The sequence below is a fragment of the Danio rerio genome, chromosome 5, assembly GCF_052040795.2.
Source record: "Danio rerio strain M-AB ecotype USA chromosome 5, GRCz13ab, whole genome shotgun sequence".
Lineage (NCBI taxonomy): Eukaryota > Metazoa > Chordata > Actinopteri > Cypriniformes > Danionidae > Danio > Danio rerio.
The window spans coordinates 6104722-6118239 of record NC_141025.1 but is presented as its reverse complement, the minus strand read 5'-3'; the positions used below and the strand labels follow the sequence as shown (position 1 = coordinate 6118239).

The 13518-nt window shown below is 38.7% G+C and overlaps 1 protein-coding gene across 7 annotated transcripts in view; it reads right to left on the bottom strand.

Moving 5' to 3' along the window:
* mapkap1 (MAPK associated protein 1) overlaps positions 1 to 13518 on the bottom strand; it is a 102261-nt gene that overhangs the window by 56170 nt on the left and 32573 nt on the right. For all 7 annotated transcript variants that reach the window (XR_015490757.1, XR_015490758.1, XR_015490759.1 and 4 more), the window contains exon 5: positions 9821 to 9993. Coding sequence is in view for 1 of the 7 variants with exons in the window: in XM_087253222.1 (XP_087109348.1) it covers positions 9821 to 9993 (173 nt within the window). In the remaining 6 variants the exon portion in view is untranslated. The remainder of the gene's footprint in view (positions 1 to 9820; positions 9994 to 13518) is intronic.

The following is a 13518-nucleotide window of genomic DNA, read 5'->3' as shown; positions in this document are numbered from 1 at the left end:
CATGCACAACTTCTCGCTTTCAACTTCAAACTCTGCTGTCTAAGAAAACTTCCTTGAAAAACTGTTGCTTTTTGTAAATCTAATATGATATTGGGCTCAGTGGTTAGCACTGTCGCCTTACAGCAAAAAGGTCGCTGGTTTGAGTCTCAGCTGGATCAGTTAGCATTTCTGTGTGGAGTTTGCATGTTCTCCCCGTGTTGGCGTGGGTTTCCTCCGGGTGCTCCGATTTCCCCCACAGTCCAAACACATGCTCTATAGGTGAGTTTTAGCTACTTGTACATAAGATAGCATTACAAAAGACTCTGAAAGAAGTCAAAAGAAGTTCCCTGTGTGCGCGCACACTTGAAGATGTGTGTGGCTATGGTGCTTTACTGACGCGGTAGGTGCAGAGAAGTGTCAAATAGCCCTGTGTGTATGGCTTATCCTGTTGCAATATGCGGCTAAAAGTCCAACATGATGGTAACAGTTTGATTACGGAGTTTACATGTCTGTACAGCACTTCAATAATGCCACTATAATGCAAATATTCCACGTCTTAATTTGTTTTGTGCTTACGCTGATTATGACTTTAACTCTTAAAGACCGAAACAGCTGCCCACGGCTAAAAATAAGTATTGTTCTTAAATGTTTAATAACGTTTGACCCGCTGATAAGATCCGTACAATTCAAAGATTGGCATAAAGAAGAGGGTATCAGCTTTCCATGACAGACCTTCGGAGGCTGTGGAATCAGTGTGGTTACGTCATCACATTTTCAGAACGCTGATTTGACAAAGGAACGCTCGTGGCTCGAGTCTCCGGACAAATCAGACATGATGAATTGATGCATTGCCCCTCCTCCATGCCCAGATTGATTCAAACTCGCTCTCTCTCACCCAATAAGCATAGGTTTCGCTTTGTGGACCAACAATCAGCTGTTTGAACACCACGGAATGAGAAATAGGCTGAACATTTACGCACGGCTAAATAAAACGCAAAAAAAAAGTTTTGCATGAAATAATTCTCATACTAAGTACTTTTGCATGCACAACAGCACAAAAACATGACAAAACAGTGACATAGCAAGGACGAAGTGCTGGTCTTGCTGTTTTCAACAGGCGGTGGTGCGACTGTTTGTCTGCAGCGCAAAAGTTGAGGAGCAGCAGGGTCAACACCATATCCATGCTGGCACATAAAACCTAAGGATGTTCCATATTGAATCTAGTTTAGTTATGTAACTATTTTTAGTATAGTAAATATTTATATCTATTTTTTACTGAGGATTTGCACCATGTTTATTTGGACTTTAACGCATTATTTCTTATTTTCTTATTTTTTATTTGTTCATTGTAAGCGGTGTTGTTTATGGTAACTGAAAATATATTATTTGGAAAAAGTCAAATTTGCTTCAGTGTTCTGTTATTTTGTAACAATGTTTCTGTTTAGTTCATTCCCAAAATTTTGGGCATATACATTGTCAGTAAATAAACCAGATGGAAACACACTGAAAAACGCCTTAGAATAACATTAAATTAAATTGCTATAACTTGCTTAGAGAATGGTGGATGTAGACAAAATGCATGCTGGATGTATAAACATCCTAGCATAACTTTCTACAGAAACAAAAGCATACTTCAAGAGATTTTGTTTGTGTTAGCTGTAGAAAATGCTATATATATATATATATATATATATATATATATATATATATATATATATATATTTTTTTTTTTTTTTTTTTTTTTTTTTTAGAAATTTTTTTGCTTTTTTTTGCTTTTTTTTTTTAGAGGTTTTTTTTGGAGTTTTTCCTAAAATTCTGTAAAATGTATCTTTTTTTTGCCATAAAAAAATGTAAAATTGGAATTTTTAAGGATAAAGATTGAAACTTTAGCTTCTCCTGTTTAAAATGATATATGACACTTGATGCTGACTGCTAAAATAAGTTAGAGAAAAACAAAAATGCAAACATCTTGGGCATCTTCATTGTCAGTAAATAGAATGTACCAGTTTTTCACTGAAAAACGCCTAGAATAACATTGGAATAAAATGCTATTATTTGCTCAGGGAAAGGTGGATGTAGACAAAATTTATTTTGGAAGTATAAAACATCATAGCATATATTTCTAAAGAAAAAAAAACAAACTTCATGAGGTTTTGTTTGTAATAACTAGAAAATGCCATTTTTTTTAACACCATTTTTCTTAAAATTCTGGAATATTTTCTGTCTGTTCATATATTTTTGGACCCAAAAATATTTTAGAATGGACCTTTAAATGAAACAGATTGAAGCTTCAGGTTCTCCTGTTTAAAATAATATATGACACTTGAGGCTGACTGCTAAAATAAAAATAAAACTGCTTTAAAAAATAATAATAATACAGGCCCATTAGGTGCCCACAAAATACCTCTAAGTCTTTAAAGGTTAAGCATATCTAAAGTGCTTTTTAATCGCAATGGTTAATTTGTGTAGTAGCAGCCTTTGTATTTGGATGCAGCAACCACTAAACTCTATTAAAAACAAAGGTTGTCACACCCGCACAAGCAAACGAGCAACACTGAGGCAGCCTGGGTTGCCAGGTGTGTGCAAAGCACATGATTTGTGGTTCATATCCGATCCTGCCTCCAATCTTTAGTGCTAAAATCACCCTCACACTCCATTATAACATCACGACTCATGAGACAACTTTTCACCTCACAAAGAAATCTCGACGCGATTTAGTCTCACACAAGATCTCATAGCCGAAGATCTCTTCACACCCCTATCATTTAATATATACATTTTTTACCGATGTTTAGTGAAGTTTAAATAAAAGCGTAAAAGCTTATGTTAAGCTTATTTTAAGTTTAATTACTACTTATTAAATTGTTTCACATTAAACCAAAATACAAGAATCTGTCTGGCCACTGTTGAGAAGTGGTACTTAAACTAAACTGTTGCCACAAAAAACAAACCCACCAAGCCTTTAATAAACTCCTCAAAGCCTGACCAGCCCTGACAGAAAGCTGAACATGCGGAAAGAATGGTGTCTGAATGCATGAGGGCCAACGTTTTACCTTGATCCTCTCTCAAAAGCAGCTTTCAGAAGGCGGAGGGAGGTGGAGGACTCATTTAAACCCCACACAAGTCCTGTATGTCTTCCTCTCCACAGCCTGACCCTCCTCCAGGGGGACTCATTGCTATGCCAATCAGGTCTCACATCAACCACCAAGACTGTCTGTCTGTCTGTGTGTGTGAGTGAGGCACCAAGCTGCCCGAGAGGGAATCTGATTTTTTTTTTCTCCTCTCCATGTTAATGGTTACCCTCTTCTCGATCCGAGTGAAGTATAAATCTTCATATTGTACCACGTACCAGGGAGAAAATTCCTGCAGTGTTCGGTCAGCAAACCTCGGAGACGAACTGAATGAGGAGATGAGAAAGAAACCCAGGGGAATCCCTGCCTTCGCTGGGAAAGGTCAAGACTGGCATTAGCAGCAGAGGTGGATGGGAAGGGAATATAAATGCCTCTGGGAAGGATCGCCAGTACATTACTTGAAGAGCCGCACTTTCCAGGAGGCTTGACAACAAACATATTTTATTTATGGCTCCTTAAACAAGTATCCACTAAAGGCTCCATATACTCAAGATAAAAAGAACATTATGGGTAAAAACAAAAATATTTCAGAGTTATTCTGTTAGTGAAATTTTTGGTGGCAGTAGATGAACATATACACTCGCTGGCCACTTTATTAGGCACATCTTACTAGTGCTGGGTTGGGTCCCCTTTTGCTTTAAGAACTGAGTTAATCCGTGGTGGCATTGATTCAACAAGGTACTGGAGATTTTGGTGCATATTGACATGATAGCATCATGCAATTGCTGCTGATTTGTCGGCTACACATCCATGATTCCAATCTCCCATTCCACCACACCTCAAAAGCGCTCTATTGGATTGAGTTCTAGGGACTGTAGAGGCCACTTAAGTACAGTGAACTCATTGTCATGTTCAAGAAACCAGTCTGAGATTATTTGAATTAGCCATCAGAAGATGGGTACACTGTAGTCACAAAAAGGATGGACATGGTCAGCAACAATACTCTGTGGCGTAGGTAGGCTGTGGCGTTGACACGATGCTCAATTGGTACTAATGGGGCCAAAGTGTGCTAAGAAAATATCCCCCACACCATTACACCACCACCACCAGCCTGAACTGTTGATACAAGGCAGGATGGATCCATGCTTTCATGGTATTGATACCAAATTCTGACCCGAGCATCTGAATGTGTCAGCAGAAATGGAGACTCATCAGAGCAGGCAATGTTTCTCCAATCTTCTATTGTCCAGTTTTGGTGAGCCTGTGTGAATTGTAGCCTCAGTTTCCTGCTCTTAGCTGATAGGAGTGGCACCCGGTGTGGTCTTCTGCTGCTGTAGCTCATCTGCCTCAAGGTTGGACGTGTTGTGCATTCAGAGATGCTCTTCTGCAGACCTCGGTTGTAACGAGTGCTTATTTGAGTTACTGTTGCCTTTCTATCAGCTGGAACCAGTCTGGCCATTCTCCTCTGACCTCTGACATCAACAGGGTATTTGCGCCTACAGGAATGCCGCTAAATGGATATTTCCTATTTGTCGGACCATTCACCGTAAACCCCAGAGATGGTTGTGCGTGAAAAACCAAGTAGATCAGCAGTTTCTGAAATACTTAGACCAGCCCGTCTGGCACTATTAACCATGCCACGTTTAAAGTCACTTAAAATCCCCATTCTAATGCTCGGTTTAAACCGCAGCAGATCATCTTGACCATGTCTACACGCTAAATGCATCTAGTTGCTGCCATGTGATTGGCTGATTAGAAACTTGCATTAAAAAGCAGTCGGACAGGTGTACCTAATAAAGTGGCCGGTGAGTGTAAATCCGTTTCACCTCACTAACTAATTAAACACAACAGAAAACAGCAGTTTGCAGAAGGGGTGTAATGGTTTACAAAATTCATAGTTTGGTTTGATACGACAGTTATGTTATAGGCTTGTTAAGTGTGACATAACTCGAAGAAGCTTCCGGGTCCAAACGCTCTATAAAACTGTATGGGGAGACTCATCAAATGCTTATAATAAATTACAACTGGTACAAAAGGCTGCAGCCCGTATTATCACAAAAACTCCCTCTGTCTGTCACATCACACCCATTCTACAACAGCTTCACTGGCTTCCCATCTTTTAGAAATTAATTCTAAAATACTTCTCACTTTTAAAGCCATCCACAATCTCGCTCCTCAACACCTTGCTAACCTTGTTCATATCGCCACACCTTCTCGAACACTCAGGTCTTCTTCCTCCATTCACCTCACTGTGCACACTGTCCGCCTTGTCACCATGGGGAGCCGATCCTTCAGCCACTCTGCTCCTCAGCTCTGGAATTCACTTCCTCCAGATCTCCGTAATTTAGATTCTCTTTCACCATTTAAATCCAAACTCAAAACACATCTGTTTAGAACAGCCTATTCTCTTAAACCCGGCTGCAGTTTAAAAGTTTGTATTGTTTTACATTGACTTTTATGTTTTTTTTTTACTAATTGTTCTAGCTGTCCTGTACAGTGACCTTAAAGGGCCATGAAACCCCCTCGTTTCAGCAGGGTGTTTTCACACCTCTACTTTGGGAAAAGTCAGAAAAGTGGGCGTGTCCAGCTCTGTTTAGGGGGGAGTGTCGGAGGAACTAAAGTGGGATGGTGTGGGAGTGTCTATTTGGGCACGCGCGAATTTCAGTTAAATTACACACACATGAGAAAGTGATGGTGTTTAACCTACATGGACATCTGTAGTCGAATTATTTGCCAAATTATTAAATGGTGGACTTTAACTGCAGTTTGGCTCTTTCATTCAGGGAATTCATTCATGCCCCTCGCGACAAACGCGATATTTGATTCAAGGATCTGCTCTAAGCGTGTATTTTTCATGCAATGTTTGATACCGCACGGCGAATGAGAGAAAAAAAAACTCAGCATTTCCCGGAAACTTAGATGCACACGGCAGGTAGTGTCAGAAAGCCGCGTGTGTTATTCCGGTCACAAAATGCGGTGCTAACATTTCTGCACTCAGTACAATAGTTAACTTAATTCGATACGAACAAACTGAATAAACAAAGAGCACTGGTCGCTCACTTACCAAATCTGTAGAGACAGGACAATCACCAGCAACTAGAGCCGCGTCTTTATGAAGAGGAGACTAACGTTACAAGCGAATCCGGATTTCAGCGTTTGCAGATGAGAACAGCTCTCAGGTAAACAATAATCCTCCTTAGACACGCAAGTTATCGTTGTCGCGCACACTGTTAATCCACACGTGATCCAGCTGAGCTCTCACAGAGAGAAAATGAAAACGAAACTTAATGGCAGCAAACTATAAAAGCAACACTTCACGCTTGTTTTGCCAACACAACGTGGCGTCTTTGTGGCGTAAACACGGTGACAGTAATGAATATTAATGAAGTTGCACAATAGAGCGTGCTGATTGGTTTGAACCAAGCCTTACTCATGCATTAATGCATCACACTGTAAGACGTAATAAGACACACTCTGGCACAGACGCCCAGTCTGCACGCTGGAATACACGCTATTATGTCATGACCGTGACGCAGCTTCAAAAATTCGTTTCAAACAGGAAGTACGAATTTACTTGAAATAACGCAAAAACAACCAATTTACACTTTTTAGTGAAATATAGGTGTCCTAATAGTGTTTTTAGCAGTGTGGGACACATATACGACTGTCAACAGCTCAAAACATGTGTTTTGGTGTTTCGTGACCCTTTAAGTGTCATGAAAATATATATCCATGCCAAATATCCGATGGCTAGAAAGTGATTTACTTCTTTATAAATTGTTAAATTTTTGGTATTTGTGATGCAGCAAGTCCAGAGACCATTGTGTACACTATGATTTTAGATAAAATTAACTTTAAAGTGTGATATGACTAAAAAGCCATAAGTGAATATTTTCTCCATTCTAATGAGTAGCGGCTTGGACCCGGAAACAGTATTCCATATGTCACGATACGTTACGACTTAACAAGCGGATGGTTTGTTATGTTTCCAAAACAGCAAGAAGGAAGAAAATTCCTTGATTTTTGCTCATTTTCTATCTGTTAAAACTAAGATTATAAAGCATGATGTTCTCTGTACTTAAACAATGACGGATCTACACTTGACCCATCTTCTAGGGCAGGGCTATTCAATTAGTTTGTTATGGGGGCCGGTTCATGAAAAGCATCTCAAACGAAGGGCCGGAATTATGACTGGCTGTATGAGTGATGACACAACTGCATATAAGAGCCCATATGCTGTATTTTTCCTTAGGACACCTACGTTGGCTTTTTTTTTACATTAAAATGTTAATATATTGTATTTTGAAAATACATAACATCACTGCATTGTACAATAGAGTTTTTTTTTTTTATTAACAAACATTCAAATGAATTTCAGAGCACAACAAAAGTAGGCTTCTTCTATTCAGACACATTCATATGTTGTTTTGAACTGCATAACAATTATGGATGAACAATTATAGATTTTAGTTGTACGATTATATAGTCTGTAGGATAATCATGGTTTCACGGTTATCACGTCAAATATAAATTTAAGCTTTATATTGGGTAAGTACATAGCTATTTAAATTAATTATTGTTGCCATCTGCGTTCATACATACTAGAGGTGTGAACCTATACTGGTCTCAGGGTTTGGTTACGATTATCATGCCATCGATTTGGTTCAATTTGATATCTCTGTGCATCTCGGTGCATTGACGATGCTTTCCATACACAGTGTTATATTTTGGGGGGAGGCTATAACAAGCTATCTGTATAAACACACACACACACACACACACACACACACACACACACACACACACACACACACACACACACACACACACACACAGCATCACAATATCTTTCATTTACACACATACACAAACATACACAGTGCCAAACAAACACACACACACGTTTGTTTTTGTGAAAAGTGGGGACAGGTTTCCATTCATTTTATACTGTCCAAACCGTATATTGTAATGCCCTCACCCCACCCTACTCCTAAACCCAACCATCACAGGAGACTGTGTGCAGCTTTACTCTCTGATTAAACTCATCCTGTGGGATTTATAAGCATTTAGAGAAATGAGGCATCACCAATGTCCTCATATTTCACCTCCTTTTTGTAATACCTGTGTCATACCCATGTCATTATACAGATTTGTGTCCTGATATGTCACAAAAACACGTACACACACAAACACACAAACACACACACACACACACACACAAACACATACACACTCAAGCCCTCGAAATATGCGTTTAGCCGCGCTGAGCAAAAAAAAAAAAAAAATAGGGTGGGGTGGGGGAAGGGAAAAGTTACGAAAAAAAGAAGCACTTTTCCGACGGTGCCTTATTGAGAGCTCCACTCAGCACGAGTTCTCCCAGCTAAACGCATATTGGGAGGGCTTAAAGGGAGCAGTGGTCGTAATGTCAAAAAAAAAAAAAAAAAAAAAAAATGTCGAAAAAAAAAAGAAAAAGACAGCTGTGAAACATAACCAGCTTTGTCTTTTTGTAGGAAACACACTTTAGATCTTTTTAGGGTAAGATGTTTTTGAGTTATTGCTGCTATAACTGAATGTGTCAGGAATATCGAAAACAAAATCAACTAAACCGCTCTCATTTTTTGGCGCCCCCCTGGATGTAAAGCGCCCTTAGCATTTGCCTATACTGCCTATGCCATGGGCCGGCCCTGAGTTGGCTCCTGAGTGTTGTAAATACCCGCGCTCACCTCCCTCGTGACAGAGCGCATAGGAGATAAATGACGTTAGTACACAATAACCGGTTTTGATTATTACTGAACCGATACAGAATTGTCCGCGTCTGCATCGCTGTGCAACGAAGAAACAGTTTATTTTGACACCCTTAATACATACATGATCATATTAATAATAATTCGTCTAACATATGTTTTGTCTGTCATAACAGATGCTATCTAATGCGTGCAACCGAAAAGACGCAAGCGCGTTGCTCCGCTTGAGCGCGCATATTGTCATATTTTTCTTACATTCGAAATAAAAAACTTGCAAGCGGAAAAGACGTGATGTGGGAACGGCCGCTGCTATAGTTAATCCGTGCGTATTAGCCTCGGTGTACATTCTTGGAACTTTAAACTAGCGCACAGTTGTCAACCCGGCATAACTTTGTTCAACTGCAGCAGTATCATTTTGTTCCGTGCAAAAGAAATGCGGCTTAGAGAAGACTTTACAGTTCATTAACCATGACGAATTAAACCACAGTTAATAGTGAACATCTAAATGTACCACTTGAATGTTTTCGGCTGCCGCACCACTCACTTATGGTGACTCACGCTCTGCGCAGCTTCTGCAGCTCATGCTGTATTGAACAGACGCACGTCACGTCATGACTATAGCGGCCGTATTTCGACTGAACTAAATTTATTTTGTCTTGGTCACACTATTTGGAGGGCCGGAACAAATTGCCTCGGGGGCCGGGTTTGGCCCGCGGGCCGCCAATTGAATAGCCCTGTTCTAGGGTGTCTTCTGAGCAGCATTTAAAACAAAAACAGCTCCTCATAATAAATTAAAAATCATTTTATACTGTAGTAGTTCTAAAGAAAATACAAAACATAAATGTATTTTCCTTGATGGAACTCAGTGTATTTATATTCACTGTCCACATTATCTATGGACAGCACAGATCTGCTCGATGTGACAATGTCACCTGCAGTGGAAAAACGCCTCTGGCTATTGGGACAGGGGTTCAGGTATAGCCAGGAATTATGGTCTGGCTGAAATAAAGAGTGTTTTCTACTCACGTGAGCTTGGGTTCACGGCCTTCACAGGTGTACTGCCAGCAGATCAGCCCGATAAGATCGTGGACCCGCGCATTAGCCATGGTGACCACTGTCATGGGGTGAAGCTTTTCTTGGGTCGACTGCATTGAGAGGTAGACGTCAATTTTTTTGGTTGCCGTTGTACCAACATGGCCCTGAAAATGAAGGTGAAAACATGTAATAAGCAATTGTTTCATCGAAAAGACTTTAAAGCGAAAAGATGGCTTACACATGCCCGTAGCCAGGGGGGGTTCGGGTGGTTCGAACGAACCACACCCCACGGCTAAAAGGTCCAGATTTTGTCCTTTTAATTATTTTATGTAATTTAATTTTATATAATATATTTATAAATCACAATCAGGCCTGTAGAAAAAAAAACCCATAGCATTGAACCCTGGTTATGATTATCACTTTCCATCTACAATTATATTTTTTTCCTCACAACACAATAACTTTTTATTAAAATCTATAAATATGGTTATATATTACTTGTAATACAAATTGTCCTTTAATACAAGCAGTGAGTTTGACTGTACCTCTTATATGTACTTGCTCAATGTTCAATGCTCAATGTTTTAAACAAAACTTCAATACATGCACAGAAGACAACATGAGCATTTATAGCAAATAAACTAATGTTAATATTATCCCGCTTGCTTGACTGGTCTTCATACACTTAACAGAAAGGGCTGCAATTGACTCTAAAACGGTCAGCGCGGTTCACCCATGAGTGACGCGGACAGTGAAGAGCAGACGTGAGTACCGTCTTCATGCTCATAATGTACGATTATCAAAGGTAATCCGTAATAGAAAACTCACTCTAGACACACGCTTGCGACATAAATGACATCACTACGTAATAACCGGTTTTGATCTAATACTGAACCGATAACCAATTGTCCCCGCCTGCATCGCGGTGCATCGAAGAAACAATTCATTTTGACACTCCTACTGATTTGACCCCTACCTAATTTTCAACACAAGCTAATGATAAATTGATTAATTGAGACTGAGTAGTGAAACTTGATACAGCTAATTTAATTTAAGTCACTGAAATGAACATGCCTTGATTTAATTTACAAGAAAAAGAAGCCGATCTGCTTCCCTGAAACAAATAAAGACTAAAAGAATCCAGAAAAACAGACACATAAATCTAAAGAGCCAAAGGGGAACAGGTGAGAACAGCAGCCGTAAGTGATGCACAATGACAAACTACACCTAAAATCTCTGCAACTGTCAAAAAATTAAAACGGCAGTCTTTCTCTTTTCAGCAAAGGTGTTAGAGCCTGGAGCTGATCCTAATGCAAGGAGACAGCAGAGAAACCTGCGTGACAACAGGCCTCTCTGTTCTGGTGTTTACAGAGCATGCTTTTAGGCTCATCGAAATACTAATTTTCAAACAAAATAAAAAGTTTTAAAATTTATATTTAATTAAATAAAGCACCATTCAATCGTAACAGTATATATAATACATAATAATAATAATAATAATAATAAATAATAATAAAATATTTATACATATGGGCTTCTCCATATTAGTGCATCTCCAAAAAAGTCAGATGACACATTTTTGTTGTGGCCTGTGCTATTTGCAGTGCATTTCGGTATTTGCACGTTGTGCATATTTTCATGCATAGCAATTTATAAATATAAACTAAAATGTTTTATCATTTCCAGAGTCATAGTATTCAAGTACAGTAACGGAATGATAAAATTAAAAATAATTCAATTAAATGAATCGTTGTTAAAGTCACATGTGGTACAATTATACATTCACAGCCATTAAACACACATGCAACATTCCATATATCTTGCGATACGTCTATTGCGAATGATCACATTGTGTTATCAATGCTGAACCGATATATTATGCTGCCCTAATACATATGCATTTAAAGCAGTGAAATTAGCCCAGGTGCTAACGTTGCATTATTAGCGTTTTGACAGTGCATTTGTTTTGCACTAAAATTAGTCATTGTTAATGTTGCATTGTTTTTTAACTTGTTATGATCCATCAAATAGCATGTGTATATGATTCCTTCAAATAAATCGCAAATTGTGCCATTTTGCAAAGCATTTACATCTTGTGTTTTATTGATGACATCACCAGCGATTAGTCGATGTCGACATAGATAACATAATTTCACACTTAGATATGACACTGTGAGAAAACCACACCCCCCATATATATTTCTGTATCGATACTTATCAAAATATAAACATTTGTGGCAACACTAATATATACATATGTAGTTATAGGTGCAGTAGTGTCTTCAGAAACATTTTTGGATGTGCTGATTGAAAGTCTCTTCACAGTCCAATAGTAATGATTACAGTAAATCATCTAAATGTGTTTATATGTATTTTTACATTCTGGGTAAGGCATAAAACTTAAAAATGTTCATCCAATTAAATAGAGTCGGACCAAAATCTCCCGTAGTTCCAATAAGCAGTTCAGATTGTCTGCCAGCAAATGTAGATTCGGACTACTGCGCATCTGTTCACGCAGATCCGCCATTCGCACGTGCCCGTCTGCATAAGCGGCCGCGCGGCAACGAGACAGACCGGGAGTAATCAAATGCTGAATTGAAACTTTAAAAAACCTGAATCAATATAGGAGTTACTTTAGCACGCTGGAGGAAGGACGACACCATGGCTGAAGTATTACTGTTAGACAGGTAATGTTCTGTTTTAAAACTGTTTTAGTCAGGCTAAGCTTATGTTAGATTGTGTTGTGTTATGAATGACTTATATGCATAGACGTGTTGTTCAGCCACTGAAATCTCCCAGTGAAAGATTGATGTGATTATTTTCAGTTCAATAAGGTCCTTTGACAGCATCTATAATGTAGATTTATATTTAGTTTAACAACAAAACACCAGTAAATAGCGCTTTTCCGCCTAACTGCTTTATTGAGCTGATGTTGCTTTTATATTCACATTGGTTCATTTTTAAACAATGACAGCCTTCCTATACTGTTTACCGCTACTCTGAATATTCGCTCTGAAATAGCATGCAAATGTGGCTAAGTCATAAATGTAATTCCTGCACGGCGCTGGCACTAACTAACTGGCGAATGACATGAACTAGTGAGTTGTCTGGGCTGTTGTGACGCGGTGCACTCGCGATTTCAGGGGGTGTGGCTTTGAATCACAGTCCCTCCCCGCCGTCCAAAGATAATATGCTAAGCGGTTAGCATTTTGGCAGATCACCTACTGCACCTTTAAGGTCAAACTGATTAACCCTGCTGTAATTTTTTTTTCCTTTTTCAAATATTTTCTAAATGATGTTTAATAGAGCAAGGAACTTTTCACAGTATTTCCAATAATAGTTTTTCCTCTGGAGAAAGTCTTATTTGTTTTATTTTGGCTAAAATAAAAGCAGTTTTAAAATGTAAAAAAAATAATAGATAAGATCAATATTAATAGCCCTCTTCAGCAATTTTCTTCCAGTTGTCTACAGAACAAACCATTGTTATACAATAACTTTCCTAATTACCCTAACCTGCCTAGTTCACCTAATTAACCAAATTAAGCCTTTAAATGTCACTTTAAGCTGAATACTAGTATCTTGAAAAATCTCTAGTCAAATATTATGTGCTGTCATCATGGCAAAGATGAAAGAATATTAGAAATAAGTTATTAAATCTATTATGCTTGGAAATGGGTTGAAAACACTGG